This window comes from Megalobrama amblycephala, linkage group LG6 (assembly GCF_018812025.1).
Source record: "Megalobrama amblycephala isolate DHTTF-2021 linkage group LG6, ASM1881202v1, whole genome shotgun sequence".
Lineage (NCBI taxonomy): Eukaryota > Metazoa > Chordata > Actinopteri > Cypriniformes > Xenocyprididae > Megalobrama > Megalobrama amblycephala.
In genome coordinates this window covers 5,952,856-5,978,723 of record NC_063049.1, presented here as the reverse complement: position 1 = coordinate 5,978,723, position 25,868 = coordinate 5,952,856, and the positions used below count along the sequence as shown (strand labels likewise).

The 25,868-nt window shown below is 39.6% G+C and overlaps 1 protein-coding gene across 1 annotated transcript; it reads left to right on the top strand.

Moving 5' to 3' along the window:
* Nucleotides 1–35: 35 nt before the first annotated feature.
* Nucleotides 36–25,570, top strand: LOC125269752 (sacsin-like). The gene is made up of 8 exons (XM_048192714.1): nt 36–174; nt 1,389–1,442; nt 2,004–2,091; nt 2,190–2,301; nt 3,399–3,545; nt 12,680–14,108; nt 14,209–14,297; nt 14,402–25,570. The coding sequence occupies exons 2-8, from the start codon at nt 1,408–1,410 to the stop codon at nt 25,210–25,212; spliced, it is 12,711 nt and encodes a 4,236-aa protein (XP_048048671.1). The 5' UTR covers nt 36–174; nt 1,389–1,407; the 3' UTR covers nt 25,213–25,570.
* Nucleotides 25,571–25,868: the final 298 nt, after the last annotated feature.

Below are 25,868 nucleotides of genomic sequence, written 5' to 3'. Positions count from 1 at the left end.
ATTGAACTATGAGTGAATGCGGAGTGTAAGTTTCGTTTTCGCTAAACAGGATCGTTCTAGTGAACAGAAACCTAGAGAATCAGTGAGCATTTATCAGTCTCTTTCTGGTCGCTGATTTCACTCTGCTCTGGGTTCGAGAAGAGGAGCACCAGGACCACATCAGGACCACTGAAGGTAGGAGATAACCGCCTGCAGAAAAAAAAGACTAGGCCTACTAAGTTTTTGAAGATTATTAATATAATATAATATTAATATAGCATAAATGTATTTTTATTTTAAAAAGAGGGATCATAAAAATGGCATTTTTTTATTATTTAGCACACATGAATAAGCTTTTTTACATACGATTTTTTAAAATGTAGTCCATAATTGTTCTTATGTTACATTATTTTAATATTTTAATAGAAATATTATGCATTTGCAAGCATGTAAGCACCTTAATCAGAGATTAAAATGACTATTTTTCAGCAATTTCAGGTAGGCTAATTTACCATTGAAATATAACTACTTTGTACTACTGGTTTTGCTGAGAAAAACTAGTTTGCATCCCCCCCCCACCCCCCACCCACTTTTTTTTTAATAATTTAAAATATTTAAAACTTTGAATGACTACACTGGTTCTTGAGGCAAAGTTGTTCAGAACGAGGAGATCTAAAATACTAAAATATGATTTGAATAATGTGTGTCTGCAAGTGGCACAGAACCAAATGGGTGGAGCTTGACCTCTGTGGATCTAAGGGGTGGAGCTTAGGGTGTACATAGACCAGGGGTGGGGAACGTTGATCCCGGAGGGCCATTGTCCTACAGAGTTTCACTCCAGCCCTGAAAAAACACTCACCTGCCTGTAACTTTAGTAATCGTGAAGATTTTGATCAACTTCAGGTGTGTTTAATTAGGGTTGGAGCTAAACTCTGCAGGACAATGGCCCTCCAGGATCAACGTTCCCCACCCCTGACAAAGACAATCTAGCTCCACTGATTATGTCCAGAGAGAGGGAGCTGGACGTCAAGCTCCACCCATTGGCTCTGTAATTGGCAAATAATCACAAAATGCTGCGGATAATCAAAAAATGTGCAGGAGCTGTAGGATTTTTCTACAGAACAGTGTGCAGTTTAACTGCTCAGGGCTGCATTTCTCAAAAGCATATGCATAAGTTGACGTAGAGACCATTGGTGGCAATGGTTCTAAGATAAACTTAGCCTTACAATGCTTTTGGGAAACACAGCCCAGGACAATCAAAGGACTCATGAACATGTATGAAAAAAAAAAGATGATTACATTTACAATATTATTACAACAATTACCACGGAATAACTGTTCAAAAAAGGCTTCTTTTGAGAATTTGGAAGTTAATTGTTTTTAAACAGTTTTCATTTTTAACCACACAGGAGAATGTAAAGAAGCACGATGAGTTCAGCATCGAGGCAAAAGAAGAAAAAGAAGTATGTGGTTTTATTCACTGCATGTTTTTGTAACGATTATGTTCAGTTTATGTTCCTGTTTGACTGTGTTCCCTTTGTTAGTTTGTCTCTGTGGTTTTTGATTGAGTTCACATGTTCCTGGTTACGTTAATTATACCTGTATGTATTTAAGCCCTTTTTTCCCCCTAGTTCAATTGTCTGTTATCATCATTGTTATATTGTGGTTGTGTTATATTTCTTATAGATACTCCTAAGTGTTCCTTGTTTGGATTTATTACAGACTGTTTATTGTTTATTATCTCCTCAGAGATAATGCGCTCATTACAGCCACATTGTGACAGTTTTATGCTTGTGCCCAGAACTAATATGGTGGAGTGGAGAGTTAAAGTACACTGAGTCATCAGATAAAGCATGTTTATGAAAAAAAGAGTAGGCTATTATGTTTTACAATTTATGTGTTTTACAAATTATCTCAAGCATACTAACAATTAAATTAAGATGATTTTGTATTTAGTCTATTACACAGTGAACTTTTAAGTTGCTCTGTATGTGTTGTGATAAACTTTCCATTGTTCAATGCAGAAATAAATTTGGTGCAACATCTCCACCGTTCATTGATTACTTGAAAGAAATTTTGAGAAGGTACCCAGATGGAGGACAAATATTGAAGGTAAGCAAAAAAAGCATTAAATATCGCATCATTGTCAAACGGTATGCATCTTATATCTCATCGTATCTGTTGATAATATTTATGCTGTATCATATCAGGAGCTGATACAGAATGCAGATGATGCAGGAGCTTCACGTGTGGTGTTTATTCATGATGAGAGGCATTATGGGACTCAGAGCCTGTGGACTGAAGAGCTCGGAAAGTATCAAGGTATTTGTGTTGTAAACACTGGGAGCAGATTTAAGAGGTGGTCATGTAATGTAAGCTTTCAATATTACTTTACAGCCTGCAACAAAGATACTATACTATAGGACTTTGCATTTGTCCTCATTCACAACCATGAAGAGTTTTGCAACTATACCTTCTGCCTTTTTTCTTTTTTTTTGAGTTCTGAGATTTTTCTTTTGAGATCATGGAACTGACACATTTTATGTAATCTGAATTGTTTCATTGTTTTGAGTTTTATGAACTTGTTTCTTTTAATTTAGACAAACTTAAATTTAAGTTAAATTTCCCAGCAAGCTTTGCCATGACACTAAAAAAAGGGAGAATAAATACTAAAATTAAGCATTATATACATTTTGTGTGTGTGTGTGTGTGTGTAAGATTAATGTTAAGTGGAGGATTTAGTAGTGTTTATTATTTACCAATTAGCATTTTCTGAGCTAAGTTTGAAACAAGCTTAAATAAGTTAAGATTACATGATAATTTTAAAAGCAAGTAAAATGTATGAGTACATAATTGAAATCTGCCAGTTTTGCTTACATAAACTTTGAATTTCTTAACTTAAAAAAATTGATGTAGCTGACCTCAAATATTTTAAGTTTTCCCAACTTATTCAGCTTTACAGTGTATGTGAACATATCAGTAGAAGTGGGTTAAGGCTCAACTGAAGCTCTGTAAATGTTGTGAGTATGATTTTGCATGGGAAAAAATGATGTGATTGTTGATTGGACATTAATGATAGCTGGCAGCTTGAAGCAACCAAAATAATAAATTAGACTAACTTTGCCCTCTATGCTTCTCCTCTTTTTTAAACAAAAAAGACCCAGTCACCACTACTGCATCTCAAAACTTTGTTTCTCAAAACTAGGTCAAAATCACTGGTACGTTAGTACCAGTTTGATTCCAAAATAAAATAGAATGAGCTGAAAATAAGAGCATACAGTATGGGAGACATAACTCATTATTTCTGTCATGACCAGTCTTTGACCAGATACTGAAAGTCTTTAATGTGCTAAAGGCAAAGTGTGTTGTTTTCATTTTCATTTTTGTTTGATCAGCTGTTTGTATCTTTGATCTGGCAGGACCTGCTCTCTATGCCTTCAATGATGCAGCCTTCACAGAGGAAGACTGGGAGGGAATTCAGAGAGTTGGCAGAAGCATCAAGCAGGATGACCCAACAAAAGTTGGGCGATTTGGGATCGGTTTCAACTCTGTTTATCACATTACAGGTGAAGTACATTATAATAATTTACCTTTTTGGGTATTCTTCTAAGTGCCTGCTGATTAGAAATCCTACAGTATCGCTTGTTGATTTATGTAGCAATGCGTTAACATCACAATTGGTCAGTTAATTTCTTTTTAAATTATATTCCACTAGGGCTGGGTGATACAGCTAAAAAAATTATCACAATATAATGTTTCATATTGATCGGTATTGATAATTATTAAAATAAAATTGAGTAGAAAAAAAATGTTAGAATTTAACCAATGCATTTTTAATTAAGGCAAACAACAAATAATTTTTAAAACAAAGCAAAATAAAATGTAAACTAATCTTTCTTATATTTTATATCAGGATTAAATAAATAAGTGTTAAAGAAACTTAGAGCTGCACAGTTCTGGATAAATTGAGAAACTTTTTTTTGTTTGTTTCAAACCGAGATCACAATTCTAAATGTCAACCAAACAAAATAACATGTAATTTACTAGAAGTTCTTACAAAATAATAATTGCTGCAGTATATTTTAAAATTTTAAATATATTAAAATTAGTTATATTTTTAAAAATTCTGTTTGGATGTATGATTCAATGACATGCCCATAAATACTCTTGTTTCATTACTGGATGAATCAGTGTATTTGAAAGAATCTGTTGAATGAAGATTCAACCTCAAATACATTTTTTTAACAGTCACTTGTCGCCACCTGGTGGTGCAACAATGTAATCGAAAAATGCGTCATTTTCAGCACGTTCAAGTTTCTTTCTAAAGCTGATTTGCTCTATTTTGATCGATAACATAGACATTAGTGTTTTATCTAAACTATAAACTTGTATCTCAGTACTTCTGTGATGATTTGAATATTTGTAGCACAGAAATAAAGATACTGTGTGTGCTTGAGAGTTGTTCATGCAACCGAACTTCATGTCTGTTTACATTTTTATGCATTTAAGTGAAACTATATCGAGAGTTATATCGAACATTTTTTCTATCGTTATCAATTAAGATGTACCGTTGATAAATATCAGTAGCGTTTTATCGCTCAGTCCTATATTCCACATATGTAACCAAAGGTACTAATGATCACATGTGATCTTTGTGTTGTATTTGAATTCTTAGATTCCTAATGGTTAGCATGCTAACAGATTTGCTTGCTAAATTAGCCCAGCTTACACAAGTTACTACCAAAGCAAACCTCCATAGAATGATGTGCTCACAGTAATATCATAATAATTCTTTTAGAATTTTATTATGATGTTAAATTGCCAGAGGGTAGGTTATATGTTTAAAGTATTATTATTGTAGGCATCACAAAGGAAAGATAATGGGCCCTATTTTAATGATCTAAGCGCATGGTCTAAAGCGCATGCCGCAGATTCACTTAGACAGTGTGTCTGAATCCACTTTTTCTAGTTTAAGGTCAGGGAAAATGGTCAGTGCACTAGGTGCATGGTCTAAAAAGGTTGTCCCTATTGTCTTAATGGGTAATGGGTGTGTTTTGGGCGTAACACGCAAAAAACCAACCAGAGTCTCATTTTCCATTCCCTTTAAAAGCCAGTTGCGCTCGCACCATGGCGTAATCACTATTTACAAAGCGGAATTTGCAAGCAGAAAAACGTCTCGGTTATGTATATAACCTTAGTTCCCGGATAGGGAATGAGACGCTGCGTAAAAACGCTATGGGAACGCCTCTGCGTGATGTCGTCTGAAGCACGTATGCAATCTGTCCAATCAGGAGACGGAACGTCATATGCGGGTGACGTCACTGACCAGGAACCATAAAGCCAGCCCGAAAACACTGTCATTCAGCTTCTCAAAGTCTGAAGCAAGTCGCTCTCGGGCATGCAGGGAGTATGGCAAAGTTACGCAGCGTCTCGTTCCCTATCAGGGAACTAAGGTTATATACATAACCGAGACGTTCCCTTTCAAGGGAACTCGCGCTGTGTAAAAACGCTATGGGAACGCCATACCAACGTCGCCACGACCGATCGTTTGAAGCTGAAGCGCACAACTCACAGTAACACCTGTGCCCCTGGAGCGGAGCCGAGATCTAGCTCGTACAATTTTACAAATGTGTGCGGTGAGGACCAGCCTGCCGCATCACAAATGTCAGATAGGGAAACCCCCGAAATAAAAGCCTTGGAGGCAGCCATACTCCTCGTAGAGTGCGCTCGGACAGCCAATGGTGAAGGCTGCCCGACCGCCTCATAAGCAAGTGAGATAGCCTCGACCACCCACTTGCTCATTCTCTGCTTAGATGCTGGTAGACCTTTTCTTGGTGCACCAAAACATATGAACAGCTGGTCATCTTTTCTCCAGTTGGCAGCTCTATGAACGTATGCATCCAATGCCCGTACTGGACATAGCAGATTGAACTTTTCCTGGTCCGATGACGTAAACGGAGGAGGACAGAAGGCCTGCAGCATGATAGGTCTCGCAGTATTAGTGAGAACCTTTGGAATGTATCCCGGTCTGGGATGTAGAAATGCCTTCACATTGCCAGGCGCAAATTCTAGACACGATGGAGCAACCGACAGGGCTTGAATGTCTCCAATTCTCTTGAGAGACGAAATAGTGATGAGAAACACTGTTTTAAGTGTTAGAAACTTTTCTGCCACCTCTTCGTTGGGCTCGAAGGGGGCCATAGACAGGCCCTGTAATACAATTAGGGATGGGTATCATTAAGGATTTAACGGTATTACTACTCTTACCGATACTGCTTATCGATCCGGTACTTTAACGGTATTCTTATCGGTACTTTTTGATTGATATATATATATATATATATTTATTATAATCAGAATTAACTTTGCTTTATATTATATAGTGTCTGGCATTTTTGGTGTTTCATATAAGATACAGTAAGAACATGAACAAAGAAACAAACTGCCAAATACAATAAAACAAAGACACAAATGAAATAAAGTGCTTTTATTTGTTCTTGTGTTCATGTAAGTAATATAGACCTAGCCTATAAAAGAAATCTAAGTAACCAAATGTAAAATAACACTGCATGGTTTTCACAGTATAAATTAATAGATTTAACTCTTATTAAAGCTAACTATATTCAGAAGAAGTGCTGTGAGTGATTTTCTCTTTGCATTTTGTTGTTTGATTAACACTGATGGCATAATTGTCAGAAGATGACTGCTGTCACTTTAAGACAATAGATATTAACACACATCGGATTTTCATGTACACTTCCGATATAAACTGCATTTAAGTAGCTAAACACACTCCAGTCCGGTCATTTTAACATACTATTGTGTGTATTTGATCTTTTGGACGTGCACCTGAAGCCCAACGTGTAGCCTTTGCGAATTCAGCCTGAGGAACAACGTCTCTTGCGCGGATTATTGTGCTTTCAACGTTTTAAACGTTAATGATAATTTTCAAACATTTACTGCAATTTAGCAACAGTAAAGACTGCATTTTACAACAATCACCGACTGTGCTGATTCTTACGTTAAGTTTGAGTTTAGGGAGGAACGAACACACGCAGCGGTGAAGAGAATGAATGTGTGCTAGACGAAACGCGTCTAGTTTTTAATAGTTTTACCTTAGATATCTTCTTTCTGATGATCCTTGAAAGCCAACATCAAAATCAAAAATGAAATTAGCTTAATATCAAAGCATAGGCCTAAAGTGTATGCAGACGTTTAGTTTTTCAGTTCTCTCCTCAATCGTCACCATTAAACAGGGCTTTCATGTGAGCGGCTGCGCGCGCTGTAGCTCCTCTGCGTGAGCGCGATCTCTCTTCTTGCGAAAGCAAAAATGCATCATAGACAAATGTCCTAATATTATTGCATATAGAAACAGCTGGCGACTCTGGCGAGATAGAATCTGCAAGATAATGTCTATATAGCAATAATAAATGTACGTGTATTTTCTTCATAATTTCTTCAGTACCGATAGCAGAACCGTTAACGTCAGAGCTTATCGATACACCGGTCTTTCAAAATTTAGCCCCGGGGTCAATTTAATACCAGGTTTCGGTACCCATCCCTAAATACAATGGCCAAATCCCATGTCGGAACTCTCGTGCGTACTGCAGGTCTCATCCTCATAGTGCCACGAAGGAAACGAGTCACATCCGGGTGTCTCCCCAAAGAGACTCCACTGAAAGGAGCGTGGTAAGCAGCTAAGGCCGCCACGTAAACCTTTAGTGTGGAGGGGGATAGCCCTGTAGAAAATCTATCCTGCAGGAAGTCCAGCACCGCGCTAACCGGGCAGTTAACTGGATCCCACTGATGATTTTCACACCAAGAAGTGAAAAATCTCCACTTCAGAGCGTAAAGTTTCCTCGTGGAGGGAGCTCTGGATTGGAGTATGGTCTCAACAACCTCAGTTTAGAGACCGGAATCTATGAGACGTGCCCCCTCAGAGGCCACACCCACAACTTCCATAACTCCGGGCGGGGATGCAGTATTAGACCGCCCGCCTGAGAGAGAAGGTCCTCCCTGACCGGAATCTCCATCGGAGACCTGTCCAGGAGAGAAACCAGGTCCGAGAACCATACTCGGGCCGGCCAGTACGGGGCTACCAATAATAGACGGACCCCGTCCCGGCGAACTCTCTCCAGAACTCCCGGGAGCAGAGCGATCGGGGGAAATGCGTACAGCGATAGCCTCGGCAACGGCTGTACCATAGCATCCAGCCCAAGAGGTGCTGGGTTTGACATGGAGAACCACAGTGGACAGTGAGTCGTCCCTCGAGACGCAAACAGATCCACTTGGGCTTCGCCGTAATTCTCCCAAAGGAGCTTCACCACATCTGGATGAAGTCTCCATTCCCCGGGCCTCGGCCCCTGCCTCGACAGGATGTCTGCTCCCACATTCAGGTATCCCGGGATGAAAACTGCTCTAAGGGATAGCAGTTTCCCTTGGGACCACAGAAGAATCTGATTCGCCAGTTTGTAAAGCGGGCGTGATCTCAGACCCCCCTGGTGATTTATATACGAGACTACTGATGTGTTGTCTGTTCTGACTAACACATGTTTATCTCTGAGGTCTGGGAGGAAGTATCTCAAAGCTAGAAATACCGCCATCATTTCTAGACAATTTATGTGCCATGTGAGATGATGGTCCTGCCACAGACCCCGTGTCGAGCGACCACTCATGATCGCCCCCCAGCCCGTGAGGGATGCATCTGTCGTTATCGTGACGCGACGACTGAAAGCCCCCAGCACAGGTCCCTGGGATAGAAACCAAGGTTGCTTCCATATGTCTAGAGCACGTAAGCATCGCCACGTGACTCTGATCATACGAAATGGATTCCCCCTCGGCGAGAACCCCTTGGTTTTGAGCCACCACTGCAGCGGTCTCATGTACAGCAGGCCGCAAGGTATAACGTTGGACGCTGCTGCCATCAGACCTAACAGTCTCTGAAACTGTTTTACAGTGAGTGACTGGCCTTGCCTTATGTCCAAGACAGTATTGAGGATTGATGTTATTCGAGCCGGAGATAAACGGGCTTTCATAATCACCGAATCCCATACCACGCCCAGATAAGTGGTTCTCTGATGCAGGAGAAAGCACACTTTTCTTTGCGTTTAGTCTCAACCCCAACTTTTCCATATGAGCGAGAACAACACCTCGATGTTGAACCGCCATCTGCTCTGATTGAGCGAGAATCAACCAATCGTCTATGTAGTTGAGAATGCGGATGCCCTGCATACGCAAGGGCGTCAGTACCGCATCTACACGCTTGGTAAAGGTTCGGAGTGACAATGCTAGGCCCTCTTTCCAACTCCTCGGTAGGGGAAATATGGATAGCAACGCTCTGTCTGGTGTTGTCTGCGCGAGAAGTTCATACCTGGCCTCGGCTGCTCCCGCCAGCAGCCATATAACCGTGCTTTCTCATACCCACACATTTTGATGTAAAATATATAGTATGAGAAAAAGTTTATTCCACAACCCCAACACCTCAGTGTGGAGGTCGGAAAAAACTGTAAACCTCTCGCGGGAGATTGAAGTGGCGAGTCTTCAGAAACTCCCATAGCCACGCTAACAACATTCAGCTCCTCAGAACTAGACGCCATTAACATGACTGTATCCACCGGAGAGGAAGAAACCGCAATGCGTGCTTCCTGCCCCGAAATAAATACTTTTTTTTTTTTTAGATGCAGCAGGTGAAGGCAAAGATAGGGCATGGCCCGTCTCAAACCTCTCTGCTATATCCATATGCGAATCTCAAGACCTAAGGCGCCGAACTGCCTCGGCAGAAACGGGACCCAAGCCCTGAGAAACGCGAGCCGAGCCACCCTCCTCAAAGAGAGCTCGGCGGGAGCACGACGCTGTGCACACAGGCAGTGCACACAGGCAGCCCCCTCGAGAGCTGCCTGGGCATTCCATGTGTATCATTTCCTGGGATAAATGCGGGCAGGGGTGAACAAACTTCCTGAAATTTTGTTTGCTCGCCATAATCACAATAGATAGAACAGACAACAATAAATAGACAGGACAAATCACACGTTAGCGCTTGCTGAAGACACAGAAGCTGAATGACAGTGTTTTCGGGCTGGCTTTATGGTTCCTGGTCAGTGACGTCACCCGCATATGACGTTCCGTCTCCTGATTGGACAGATTGCATTCGTGCTTCAGACGACATCACGCAGAGGCGTTCCCATAGCGTTTTTACGCAGCGCGAGTTCCCTTGAAAGGGAACTGAAAGCTTCTGTAGTGAGGAAAGACACTGCTCGTGCACGAGGTTAAAGCGTGTGAACAGACCATCTCCGGGAAAAGCAGGATTCCACCAAAGCATTTTTATCTTTATGCACAAAATAATAATCTTTTACACTGTAATCCTTTTATTTTTAATATTTGGCATGTTTGTGTGCTGCTGCACATCCCTTTGTGTGTAAAAAGTAGGGCTGCAACAAACGATTATTTTGATAATTGATTAATCTACCAATTATTGGAACGATTAATCGACTAATCATCGATTATTGCACTGATTAATCAGTATTCTCTGTTCGATTATTCCACTAGCAATTAGTTACTGAGAAGTACTGAATTATACTTTAATAATTAAAACAAGAAAATCACTTCATCTTTTGAAAGTGTATTTTTATTGAATTTGTTAAAACATACTGTTAAAATGACTGGTACTGAGACTGTACAAGTCTGTGAATTGTGATAATAACTTTTTAATAAGAGTAAAAATATGAATATGTAATATTGTGCAAAAAGTTTGGAAAAATGCTCCTCTCTAGATTTTTTCATTTTTTTCTTTTTACTAACTATCAAGTTTATGGACATTGAATGGCTTTTCTGAGGTAAATGTAACATTTGTTTGCAAGCTGTTTTATTGCAGTCTTTCTGCGTTTGAAACTCTGATTAAGTGAGTACATCAGAGGTGGATTCATTTCAGTTAATTGTTCTGTATCTTTCAGCATACTTTTGATGTTCATTCATGTTTATTTTGTGCTGTAATAGCAAAAAAGAGGAAGAGATAATAGGTTCACGTGCTGCTTGACCTGAGGCGCTACAGCGATCTGTCACGCCACATTAAAGAGCGTCAAAACCACATGTATTGTTTGAATCCTGTAGTAAAATTGACAGAATTTAAAAGTTAAGACTTTCTTTCATATCAAAGGTAACCTGATTTATCTTATCTGACGGCGCGCAGTCTGTGTCCCTCTATGCTCTGCGATGCATCTTTTACTGTGTGAGAAAATGGACCTGTGGTGAACACTGAGTTTGAATGAGAGATGGTGACCCTGCATGACAACATTTTTTTTTGTTATGCTAAACTCTATGTTTGTTATGTTGTAAGCTGTTAAACTCCCACATTGTATGGGTTCAACTTCGTTTGCACTATGCACTCCGAAGCGCTGTGTCTTCTTCTACTGGATTTGATCCAGGAGGGCTGCATTACAGTATTCCACTGGTCAAACCGCGTTATTGCAGGCCCTTCAAATAGGTCATATGAGATCAAAAGACTATTCGACAGCAAAAATATTTGTTCACAATTTTTTATTGTTGACGTTGTCGATAATGTCGTTTCAGCCCTAGTAACAAGCAGAGTATACGTGCGTTGTGCACCCGCATATAAGTGCATATTACTAACCAAACTTTAATTAACAAAACAAATATTGCGCCATTGACTTTAGACCAGGTTTCAGTGGGCCCTATCATACACCTGGCACAATGCGACACCAGGTGCAACGCAAGTGTTTTTTGCTAGTTTTAGCCTGACACAGTTATCATTTTCACGTCCTGTGCCACGTTGTTTAAATAGCAATGCATTAACGCCCATTTGTTTGCCATGGGTGTGCTGGTCTGAAAATGAGGTGTGTTCAGGTACATTGTTGGCACGTTACTATTTTGAGGCAACTTAAATAGACTGTGCCATTGACCAACTGAAACCTGGTCTAAAGTCAATGGTGCAATATTTGTTTTGTTAATTAAAGACCGCGTTAGTAATATGCGCCTATATGCGGGTGCACAACATGCATACACTCTGATTGTTACACACACAACGATGCGCAGCAGTACACAAACATGCCAATTATTAAAAAGAAAAGGATTACAATGTAAAAGATTATTATTGTGTGCATAAAGATAAAAATGTTTTGGTGTAATCCCGTAGGTGGTCTGTTCACGCGTTTTAACCTCGCACAGATCCGTTTCCTCACTAGAGAAGTTTTTCCATTGAGTTTTTCCACTTGCAAATTCTGCCGCGTGCAAATGCGCCATGCCGCCCAAAACACACCCATTACTAATTAAGAGAATAGGGGACCAAAATATCGGACTGTTGGTCAGAGCTTATGACTGTAAATTAGAAAGTTTGGTGTCTGTAGGTTAAATTAACCCCCCACTTTTTTCAGAAGGTGGCGCTATAGAGGCCCTCCTTCCTGCCCATTACTGGATTACAATCCTGACAAATGAGTCAAGATTTCTTCAAGATTCTAATGTGTGTGCCAATTTTCAAGAGTTTTTGAGCACATTAAGGCCCCCAAAAAGCCCTGGATAACGGAAAAAAAAAATTCTCCTTAGAAAAACAAAAGGACTCTGTGCCTGAGTGGCTTGGGCCCTAATAACTGACCCTCAGGGTACAGAGTCAGATTTTGACATGGGAATTGGCACAACACTGGCAACGTTAACACTATATAAAATTAATATTATTATTATTTATTTACAGACTTGCCATGTGTATTCAGTTCTGAACACCTTGCCATTTTTGACCCACAAAAGAAGATGTTTGGAGATGATGAAGAAGGCTACCGATGGTCTTTGAATGACGATGAGGACAGAGAGAGCCTTTTGAACTTGAGAGATCAGTTTCAGCCCTTTCAAAATGTTGTCAGTCAAGTCAACAGTTGTTCCTGGGAGAAGGTCATCAGTGAGGAGCAATACTTCAAAGGAACGCTTTTCCGTTTCCCTCTGCGTAATGAGCCTTCTGAGATCTCCGATAACTTGTATGACTCCAAAAAAGTTACACAGCTTTTTGACAGTTTCATAGCTGATGCAGACATCAGTCTTCTTTTCCTGAGAAATGTGTCATCCATTACTTTGCAGCATATTGACACCAATGGCTTCTGCAACAATAGGCTAAAAGTTTCAGTGTCGAATCAATTTGACACTGACCTTTCTCATGTCAAGCAGGAATCATTTGACAGAAAAATTTGTTTCAAAACGGCATCACATATTTCCCATCAAATGGAAGAAACAAGGTCCCAGTGGCTTGTGACAACTTGCCTTCTGAAACAAGGATATAAACCAGAGATTGACTCTCTAGCCAGTAAGCTGAGCTTCTACCCTCAAGTTGATGCAGCTTTTCGAATAGATGAAGACAGATCACTTTGCAATGGGCGACTAAGTTGCTTTCTGCCACTTCCAAACAATGAATCAAACAAAACTGGGCTACCCATTCACATCAATGCTTGCTTTGGCCTGACAGATAATCGGAGGTTCATTAAGTGGCAAGAGGAGGATCAGAAGAATGATGAGTCTGCAAAGTGGAATGAACTACTTATAAAAGATATTCTTCCTCATGTGTATCTTTTGATGATCCTGGATGCCATTCAGTTATCCAGAAAATCAACCCTGCCTGCTGCCACTGTGTACAATCTTTGGCCTGACCTATCCAAGACTGTACATAAAGACAGATGGCATGAAGTTGCAACAGACACTCTGAAGGGTCTAATTGAATACAAGATCTTTCACCTTGCCGAAGATGAAAAAATCTGGGTGTCTCCCTCAGATGCAGTTTTTCCAGTCAACAATATATGTAGTGACACAATGTCTGCAATATCAAGATTACTGATTGCTGAAGAAGAGAACCTGGTCACACTCCCAGAACATGTTTTGAAAGATGTTCAAGAAATCTTCCTTGAAAGTGATACCTTGACATGGGTGACTCCGTCTTATGTTAGAGATGTCCTTCACAGAAGTAAGGCTGAAAACCACAGTAAAGATGACAAATACTCTCTTCTTGAATTTGTTCTCAGTGATGAGAAGTACACAGAACTACAAGGCCTTAAGCTTCTGCCTCTCAGTGATGGAACCTTCACTTCATTTAGCAATGGAGTGCAGGACACTGTTTTGATCGACAATGAGAAGTTTCCAAGGTAAGGTGTGATATAATTGTCTCTTTTCTTCTTGAATTCTTGAGTGTGTTTATATTGTGTTGTCAAAGTACTAATCAATAATCTTTTTTTCTTTGTTTAGAACATTGCTGCCATTTTGTAAAGAAAGATTTTTACCCAATGATCTGAGCCAATTTTGCACTATGCAACTAAAAAAACTAGCAACAAAGAGTAAGAAAATTGTTTAATATACTTAATAGTGAATGCTTATAATAATATGACATTAATATTACACGTTTGTGAAATTTGGTCTCATTCATTTCACTTTTTTTCAGGCACATACAACATAATCAATTTGGATGCTAATCATGTTGTTGCACTCACCAAGAAGCATTTACCCATCGACTGGAAGATATCCCATGGTCATGTGACATGGAAAACATCAGAAGATCATCATCCACCAAAGAGCTGGCTAGCTGAATTCTGGAAGTTTCTTAGCACTGAATTGGTAGAATTAAACAGCTTTATTGACATACCTTTAATACCACTGGAGCCACTACAGAGTTCAGGCAATTCTGTATTGTTAGCAAGGTTGCAGAGTAGCACAACTTTGATTTTTCAGAGTAGCACAGCGTCTAGCTTGTCAGATCATGTTCAGAAAGTGTTAAGGATGGTGGGGTGTACAGTCATAAAAAGAGATGGGTGTCTTAGACATCATGACATTGAGAGGTATGTTCTTCCAGCTTCACCAAGAAGTGTCCTACAAGTCTTTGTGAACTCACACAGAGATCAGGTCATCAAAGGCATTGCCTCTGCTTCATCACAGGAAATAGAGGAGTTGAAAATGTACCTCTCTTCTTTGGATTCTCTCTCAAATGCTGAAAAGAACTTGCTTTCCATGTTGCCAATCTTTAGAATGATGTCTGGGAAATATGTTGCAGTTCAATCAAAGCAAGCAGTTGTTTCAACCACCAATCCAGCCATTCCAAATGATCTGCCAATGCCTGAGACCATTGTACAGTGTGCAAATGAAGCTGATCGCAGACTTTTGACTCTTCTGAATATTGAACTCTTAGATGCAGCTAAGGTGGCTGTTCGCTTGGTTGACTGCATTGAGACAGCCTCTATCAAAAAAAATGAGGAACAGACAGTAATGACCTGGATATTGAATAATGGTAGCATTCTACTCTCACAAAGTGAGCAGCTGCTCATGAAAACTAAAAGTCTCAAATTTATTGAGACAACTCATGGAGAACACAAACGAACCTCAAACGTTTTTGATCCAAGAAACAGGACATTTCAGGATCTTTTTGAGGCAGATTTCTTTCCCCCACCTATTTACACAAAGACCAATGAAATGCTTCAGAGTTTGCAACGTCTTGGCCTGAAGACAGAGCAAAAAGAAATATCAACAGAAAACATACTCCAAGTTATAAATCATATTGAAAATCTTTGTGACCACTCACCAGATAAGGCATTCAAAAAAGCACATACTCTTGTTCGAGTCCTGAATGAGAATGATTTCCTTTCAAAATTCACCAAGGCGCAGATAGAAGAGCTGAAGCAAAGGCAGTGGGTTCCCTGTGAAAATCCAAAGTTCTTGAATGGAATCATTTGTAAAAATCCTAAGAGAGGTCTCTTTAAGCCAGCTGAAGTAAGGGATTCAAAGTACTCTTCAGTTGTTGGATATGCAATGCCACTTACATCTGAGCTAACAGGACATGTCTGCAAAAATCTCGGACTTTATGATCCCCCTCCTGCTGAAAAAGTCTTGGAGAACCTATCTGCACTGAGATCAATAGTCAACCCAAATTCAGATTTTCAGTTCAAAACCAAGCTGCACAATATTTACACATTCATGCAAGACAACATGAGAAATTTCACAAATTTATTGGACACAAAAAGCATCCCCTGGATTTGGAATAAAAGTGAGTTTGTTTGTCCAGGAGATATAGTTTTAGCCTATCCACCTGAATTGGATCTAAGCCCCTACATCAAGAAAGTGCCTGAAGAATTTTTGCAATATGAAAACCTGCTAACAAAGTTTGGTGTGAAGAAAACACTGTCCAATGAGGAGATTGAAGACATACTCTGTGACATAAAACAAAGAATTGACTGCAGGTGTCCTCCTTATGGAAAAAAGACAGAACTTAAAGTATCAATTGCCATTCTTGACTGGATGAGAAAGAATGAGAAGCTTTTAAAAGACAGTACCCCTGTGCCTGTTATGGCACAAAATCAAAACTTTACTCTGCAGTCTTTGTCCAAAACAGTCTTCTGTGACATCAGTGCTGAAGGACTTGATGACCTGAAACAAGACAATGAGGAGTTCTATGTCATTCATGAAGAAGTTCTACCCATCACTGCAAGATGGTTGAAAGTCCCATTCTTAAGTACTCGCATCTTAAAACCACAGTTCATACAAGCAGAGCAAGAGTCCTTTGGTATAGAACAGTGTGGACAATCTGAACCAATTACTCAACGAATTAAAAACATTCTTAAAGAGTATGATGAAGAAAGTGACATTTTCAAAGAACTCCTTCAAAATGCTGAGGATGCTAGGGCAACCACATGTAAATTCCTCCTTGACTTCAGAAAACATAGAGATCCCCCTGAAACACTCTTTGATGATGGAATGGCCCTCTGCAATGGACCATGCCTTTGGATCTTCAACAATGAGCTTTTTTCAGAAGAAGATTGGAGAAACATTGTCAAAGTGGGGTCAGCATCAAAGGAAAACAAAGTTGAGATGATTGGAAAGTTTGGGCTTGGATTTAATGCTGTTTACCATGTGAGTGATATTCCCTCGATTTTAAGTGGAAAAACCCTTCTCATACTTGATCCAAATGTCACCCATTTGGAAAAGCACATAGTCAGCAAAGGAAACCCAGGAATTAAACTTGACCCATTCCAGGAACGACTGTACAAAAGGTTTCCTGGACAGTTTAAATCTTATGAAGGAATTTTTGATTGTGATCTGTCGGTGCAAAACAGCAAGAAAGCTTACAATGGCACCTTGATTAAATTACCATTTCGCACTCTGGAGGAAGCCAACAAGTCAGAGATCAGTTCAAAGGTATATGATGAAGAGCGAATTAGGAGTTTTAAAAATCATTTGACTGACAACTCACACACACACCTACTATTTCTGAAAAGCATTACATCACTGTCCCTTCAAATTGTCCCTGAAAATGCTTCGACTCCTCTGTGGAATGATCAGATTCAGACTCCTCTCAAAATATCCAGAGAAGTCATGAATTCATTTCCTGTCTCGAATGACACACGTTTCCAAGAGATCGAGAACACCTTCAGAAGTGGTGATGTCAACAATGCACACATTGTTAAAATAGTTCAAGATGACTCAGAGAAATCCCTCACCCAGTACTGGCTTTTGTACTCATGTTTTGGGTCGCAGGATTCTATGCAAATGTTTCAGAGAAGAAATGAACAAGAACATGCCTTTTCTTTTCCAATTGGAGGCATAGCTGTACCTTTGCATAGAGAGGCAAAAACTAACGCATGGTCCCCTGATGAAAACCTCTTTGGCCAGGCTTTTTGCTTTCTTCCTCTTTCAATTGGGACAGGTCTTCCAGTCCATATCAATGGAACTTTTGCTGTTACATCTAATAGGAAAAGTCTATGGGAAAAAGGAGTGAAGTCTGAGTGGAACAAAGCTTTACTGAAAGATGCCGTAACCTCTGCCTACATTACTACACTGCTTGAGCTGAAAAAAATGACCCAAAATGGACATATCCATAACTATTCCTTCCATACATTCTGGCCTAACACACAGACAGTAAGCAAAGCATTTTTACCCATGGTTGAGTCATTCTACTCAGCAGTTGTGCAAAATGCCAATGGCAAATCTCTGGAGCTTTTCAGCAATGGACAAAATTGGTGTTCAATGGACAATGTGAGATTTCTGAATCAAAAAATCGAGGGGAACCGAGTAATTCGAGACATTGCATTGAAAGTGTTATTGAGCTTGGGAGCTTCATATTCCAGTGTTGTTTCTCTTCCATCATGGGTAAGACAGAGTTTCATCGACTGCGGCTTCAAGACAGAGATCAAACAGAGAACAATCAACTGGCCTGAGTTTTACAACATTGTTTTTAAGAACTTGAGTGTTGTGAACACACACAGCAGAAATACTCTTGTGCTAAATGCCATTGACTTGAATGATCCTGCTGTTGATGACTTACTGAAAAGTTACCCTTGCATTCCAACACAGAGTTGTAAGAAGCTTCAATTTATCAAGCGACTTGTGAATCCTTCTGGCAAAGTGGCTTGTTTGTATGAACTTAAGGAAGGACGCTTTCTTGAAGGAACAGCAAATGACTTTCTCTCACCAAAAAGAATTCAACGACTTTCAGATTTGGGAATGCTGAGTGACCGCCTCCCTTTAGAGGACATCATAGAAAGGGCAGGGAAGATATCCAGTGTTTGGCAACAGGATAAATCTAAATGCCATAAACGTCTTCAGTGCCTGTTGGAGTCAATGAAAGACTCCACAGAAGATGTGAATTCTCTGCACTGGAAAACACTGTCTCAAATACCATTCCTTCCTGCCGTAGTTCCTTTAGTTCAGCAAAACAAGAAGGCCACTGTTCTCAAAAAACCCTCTGAAGTTTACAGTGACATTTGTCACAATTTAGTAAGCTTGACTGGATTCACAGTTGATCATTCAAACCTTCAAATACACAATTATGACCCAGTTCTGCAAAAATTAAGAGTACTGACAAATCCAACAGTTGAGACTGTGCTTCAGCAGCTGTTAAAAGCACACCAATACTGCAATGCATTCGAAAAGACAGCTCTTTTCAGCATTGTTCAGTCTTGCTATGAATATCTAAACAATTACTTGTTGGAACAGAAAGATCCAAATCCCATTATTAGCCATGCAAAATCATTTCCATTCATTTTCATTGAGGATCACTTTGTAAATGTGAGGTCAGTGGCCAGAAGTGAAGAATTTGAAGAGAAACCATATCTCTATGTGCTTCCAGTCATCTTCTCCAAATTTGAGAGGCTCTGGGACTGCCTTTGTGTCAACAAACATTTCACAAAAGAGCAATTTGTTGCTGCACTTAATGAAATTAAGGCTTTATATGGATCTCAACCTCTATCCATGTCAGACCTCCATAAGTGTGTCACAATACTCATGAAAGGTCTATACAAAATCAAAGATGAAAAGCTTACAAACTGTCTCATACCTGATAAGAGAGGTGTGTTGACATTTTCTAAAGATCTGAGATTTAATGACAGCCCATGGATGCCTGTTGCAGCTGGTGTCAAGCTCGCCCATGATCTGATACCTCGGTCTGTGGCCTGTCATTTTGGTGTAATGACAACAAGACACCACACTCTGAAGAGTCATTTAGTCAGTGGGTTTCCCTTTCATGCCGAAGAATTTGGACAAACTGAGAAACTAACTGTCCGAATAAAAAATATAATTGATGCATATCCATCTAAAAAGGATATTCTGAAAGAGCTTATTCAAAATGCTGATGATGCACAGGCAACAGAAATTCACTTTGTGTGGGACAAAAGAAAACATAAGACAAAAAAGATATTCGGCAAGAAATGGGAACTGGTTCAAGGCCCGGCTCTTTGTGTGTACAACAACAGAACATTTTCTGATGCTGATCTGCAAGGTATTCAGCAGCTGGGGGAAGGAGGAAAACATGGCACTTTAGGGAGAACTGGAAAATATGGACTTGGCTTCAATTCTGTGTATCATCTGACAGATTGTCCATCTATCCTGACCGGTGACAAATGGCTCTGCATTTCTGATCCAAATCTAAAATATGTGGAAGGTATAACAAAACAGTCCCCAGGCTGCAAGTTTTCAATTGATGATGAATTAAAAAAATCTTTTGAGGATGTTTATCATACCTTTCTTCCAGAAATGTTTGCACTCAATTCTGGAACAATGTTCAGGCTCCCTCTCAGGACAGAGGAAATGGCAGAAAAATCTGAAATATCTAGACATACAGTCACAGATCATGACATCAAGGAACTTTACTGTGCCTTGACTGAAGACCCTGAAGGACTAATAGTCTTCTTGAAGCACATCACAAAAATACAGTTCTTGGAGATCAGTGAAGATGGAAAGGGGAAAAAAAGTTATTTCCTTATTGAAAAGAAATACACAGAGAAGAGCATGGTAAGCAAGGAAAACTTTCACAGACATGTTCGAGAATCCCTCATGTCAGGAACAGCAGAACCCTGCAAAACCATCTATGGAATGCAAATCTCATCTGGAAATAAACAAAGTCAGTGGGTCATTGCAGAGAGCTTTGGCTTCTCAAAACAAAACCATGAGCAAAAAAACAAGCAAGATCATTTTAAAATTCCTCAAGCTGCTCTGGCTGCATGTTGGAAAAGCTCATTTAACCAAACATTTACTGGCAGGGCATTTTGTTCTTTGCCCTTACCTGGACAAACTGGTTTACCAGTCCACGTGAATGCAAATTTTGAAGTAGATTCTTCTAGACGTGACTTGTGGAAAGAAGATGGTGATAGTCTGAAAACAGAGTGGAACCAGTCACTGAAAGTAAACATCATTTCACCACTCTATGCTGACCTCCTGTTACGTCTGTGTTCAGTCACGAAGAAAGATACACCTACAGCTCTTGTATTCCTCAAGTCAGAGCTAGAGTCTTCTTGCCTTAATTACTTTCCATGCATTTCTCCAGGAGTTGACAAAGTCTGGCATGAGATGATCCAAGAGGTCTATAAATCAATCAGCCAACGTGACCTTCCTGTGATACCCACTGTACACGCTGTTTCTGAGTCATCACATCTTTCACTAAAATACACAGTTACCTGGTGCAGTCTGTCTAAACCACATTCAGAAAATTGTCCATATTTTACAACTGATGACTATGAAGGAATTTTCCAAATTTTTGATGACATCGGGATGAAATTAGTACCAAACTCTTGGAAAATTAATGAAATAAAAAAGAATTTCATAGGAGCTGGTGTGAATGTGACAGAAGTCAGTGCTTCAACAGTGATGCATTTCTTAAAGCAAAGATCACTGAATGACCCTTCCCAGACAACTAGTGATTTGCCTTTGCCCATCAACCAGACATGGATCAAAGACAAAACAAGATGTTCAAAACTTCTGAGCTTCTGCTTGACAAATGCCAATGAGAAAAATGTCCATGACCTCAATGAGCTCCCTCTTCTCCTCACAGAAGATCAGATGTTAAGAGTCTTTGACTCTAAATCCCCAAAGCTGATATCAAGATTTAGCAGTCTTTTCCAGGGACATCAAGAAATGTTTGCAGACAATGATGTCAATAAAAAACATGTCCAAATTCTGTGTGAGGGAAATTTTATTAAGGACTTAACAATTGACATAGCAGCAACATATCTGAAACCAGAACTTGCTCAACTGCTTAGTCAGTCATTACCTGATCAAAGGTGCCAGCTTTACAAAGCGGAGGCAGAGATGATCAAATGGCTGAAAACATTATGGAGTTTCTTTGATGATCAAGAGAAAAGCAACCAAAATGAAAATCTGAATGTCTTCAGTGAGATAAAGAAGCACTTTGACAACAGCCCTATCTTACCAGTAATCTGCCCCAGTCAAAATAACGCACATTTCTTACAAACAATGGGGAACATATCAAAAGTGATTCAGCATCAAGATGAAAAAATAGCATCCATTCTCATAAAACTGGGGTTCATGAAATTAGACCTCAGCTTTTTCTTTGATGTCAGAATTGAGTTCCGTCTCAAGTATATGTATCCAGAACTTCTGCAAACAGGAAACAGCAGTGCTGTTTTGAAGCAGGTTTATCATGTACCTCATTCACAGTTTGAGGAGCTGTCTAAAGATGAATATGTAGATCTTCAATGCTTTTTACAACGTGGGATCAGAGATTCCAATAACAAGAGTCAAGATGTGTGGATGCTCAAGTCATTGCCCCTGTTTGAGTCAATAACCGGAAAACGAGAAAGGATTGATTTACACACGATATACATTCTGAATTCTAAGCATCAGGATGACTTTCCAAACTTGTACCAGGTTGAAGGATGTGACAGTATTTTCCTCAAGAACACCTGGGTGAACCTAGAATTGGCAGAACATCTAAAAATACAGACTCTAAATGATTTAGAGTTCTGTGTAAAGTTTATTCTTCCTTCTGTGCACATGATGAAAGAGGCCAAGCTTCTTGATTTAATGCGGTTTTTAGTGGAACTTGGACCAGTGGACCCCAGGGTTGTCTCTGCATTGAGAGATGTCAGATTTATTCGAGACATCCATGGCTCTCTTCAGGTGGCTTCATACTTCTATGATGTCAATGTACCCCTTTACAAGGTAATGCTTCCAAAAGAAAGATTTGTGCCAAAAACATTTTGGGAGATTTTCAGAGATAAATGTACTGAAGCTAATTGGCTTCTAAAGGGCCTTGGATTGAAACATGAAGTGTCTCATGAGGAAATCATTCAGTTTGCAAAACAAATTGAACCTGAAACAAAAGGCAATACTCCTCTAGATGTTCTTAAGGAAAGATCAAAACTTTTGTTCAAGACGGTTTTGTCAAAAAGTAATGATAAATCAAATTTACTGAACAGTGTTGCTAACATTAAATTCATTTTCCCAATGCAAATTCAGCAAACACTTTGTGATTATCATAAGGCCTTTGCTCAAGAGAGGGAGGTTGTTGCAATCAGTGGATCACTTATTGACAGTGATCACCATTATCTGATATGGACTTCTATGCCAATTCTACCTTCAGAACGCTGCTCTCCACATCTCATAAAGAAAATGAAGGATGCCGGAGCCTTGGAGACTCCACCTCCTGAACAAATATCTGCTAATCTGAAAAACATCTGTAGGTCTCAGTGTCTCACTGACACATTGCTGGAAACAAGAAACACAGTATTTAGCAAATCATACGCACACCTACAGTCAATAAATTTTGATGCCTCTCTGTTCTCAGACCTCCCCATTATCTTAGTGGAAAATGGGACAGAACTTGTGAAGGCCAAACAGACAGCACTTGTGCTACATCATGATCTTGAGTTTAGGCCTTATTTGTACCGCATTCCCCCAAATTACATGAAATTTGAAGAATTCTTCAAAAAGATTGGTGTAAAGGAGAGCCCCACCATCGATCAATATATCACTGTTCTTCAAGAAATCCATTCTGATAGTTTTGACAAAGACAGCCTTCAGGCAAATCAGCAGAAAGCTGTGAAGCGTGTTGTACAACAGCTGTTTTGCCTGCTGAAAGAGGAACAGGACAAAACCTCTTTCCAAAATGACCCACTTTATCTTCCATCAACAGATGGAAGACTCTATGAATCCAGCACTTTGTTTTTCAATGACACAGTCTTCCAGCCTGCAAGACTTGAGGGTCCTTTGGAAACCAAGCTGAAACTGCTGGAAAAATTAAACTGCTGTTATCTTGGAGATGATCACTATGAACATCAAACATTGTTGCAACTCTTTCCCCAGCAAGTTCGCCCCAAATTTCTCTCAGATGTAATTTCTGAAAACCTGGAGGGAGCAAGTGTCCAATATTGTGATGAAGGGGAATGTGAATTCAGTGGCTGGTTTGACAAACACTTGTCTTCTGCTGCTTTTCTTCATGGACTAGTCTGTCTCATCAGAGAAGACAGCAAAGGTGATGTTTCACAGTCTGAAGCTGCAGGAAAGTGTGAAGAAATCTTTTCTAAGATTCAAATTATCTGTTGCAAAACACTTCAAACTGAACTTCTGTTAAACCATGAGCCACTTGAAGATAGTAAGGCTGAAACAGGTGTTTATGTGAAAAAACAGAAAGACGAATGCAGTTTCTACTTGAAACACAATGATGACATGGCCCACAAAGTAGTAAATGAAGTTAATATGTGTCTTACTAGAGAAATCAATGCTCTTCTAAAGAACTGCCTGACCATCTCAAGCCTTCTAGTCCTTGGGCAACTTCTGGTGTGTGATAACATGGAGGATGTTGAGAAAACATTGGAAAATCATGGCATTCATAACAGTGGTCACAAGGAGGAAGGACACAGTGCCTTACCGAAACCTGGATGTCGCATTCCTGAAGAATGGCATGACTGCCTTGATATGAACTTCCTCAACAACTTTGAAAGTGGAGAGTATGTTGGCTTCAGCAAGGACGAATCTGGTGAATATTTCTATGCCATTGTTATAAACCGACTGGATGATCCACTTGGACAAATTAGACAATTTCCAGTCAGATATAAAATACAAGTTGGCAGTGATGACTTCACTGAAGTAAGTTCACTTGACCTTTACCAATTTAAACGAGAAAAAAAGGCAACTGTGTCAACAGGGTCCACCTGCACAGATATAGAACGTCTTTTGACATCCAGACCTCCACCCAAAACAGTCTTTCCAGAGACATTTGAAGAGATCAAAAGAGAAATTGACCAAAGCTTAAATGAAATCTGGAATATGTCAAGTGAGGACAAACAAAAAGCCCTTAAACGTCTTTACCTCCGGTGGCATCCAGACAAAAACCCAGGCAACGAAGAACTTGCCAATGAGGCATTTAAATACCTGCAAAACAGAATTGAGGAACTACAACAAGGGAAAACTGCACATAACACATCCTCAACCTGGAGAGACTTTCGAGATTTCTATGACACGTGGAACACAGAGGCACGAAGCCACCGGAAGGGACGCGAGAGGTTCTATAAAAACTACTCTAGAAGGCATTATAACTTTTGGTCATACCACAGAGAAACACCAAGGCCAAACAGAGGAGAGGCAAAACGCTGGTTTGAACAGGCTCAATGTGACATCAGAGCAGCTCACAACGACACTGGAGGAGATTGCTCAGAGTGGTGTCTGTTCAAGGTGCATCAGGCTGTGGAAAAGGCCCTGATAGCAGCAATGTACAACAAAAGTGGACAGCATCCCAACAACTGCTCAATAACTAGCCTTGCTCAGCAGGTGTCCCATTACAGCTCACAGCTGACTTCTTTACCCAACACTGTGAGACAACTGACTGAACTTGGTGTTGATGGCAAAAAAACCCAGTATCCAAACCATCACCAATTTCCTCACATTCCAAACAAGCAGTTCAGCCTTAATAATGCCAGACAGGCAGTGGATATTGCAACAAAGCTTTTAGAAAAAATAGAAGTATACATTTCTTGAAATAGCTTAAAACTACTTAATATGTTCTATTGAGATGATCATGAGGATCTTTTCAAGTAACAATGCTGATCTTTTTATTATCCATTTAGTACTGCTACTATACATACTGGAAATTCTTAATTCTTTGTAATCATGTTTTGTTAATTCTGGTTCTGAGTCTGGTTCTCCTCTTGCTTACAATTATTTGCAACATTTATATTATTGTATATTGGACAATTCTGTAGCAAACAGTAGAGCAATGTCAATGTCATGTGTTCGATTCCCAGGGAAATTAAATAAATATGTCTTGAATGCAATGTAAGTTGCTTTGGATTAGCGTGTCTGTAAAATGTGCATTAAAATGACATTAGAATCAAAATTTTATTGTCAGTAATTTAAAAGTATGGTTTTTATTACGAAATATTAACAGAACTCAAAAGCTGTGTCAACCAAATACTCACTAAATGACAAAACCGCAAAAAAATAAAAATAAATTTGAACATTAACAGACCCACAATCATTCTGCGATACTGATGCTGTATGTGCTTTACAATTGAAACTTCGATTTGAGCAGCATCTGGTTTCCTCCATGCCACTGCAAAAACCATGCCAAAAGTAATCATATGTTTCTGGTGTCCCAGTAATATCTTATTACACAAATTCTGTACATAATTACA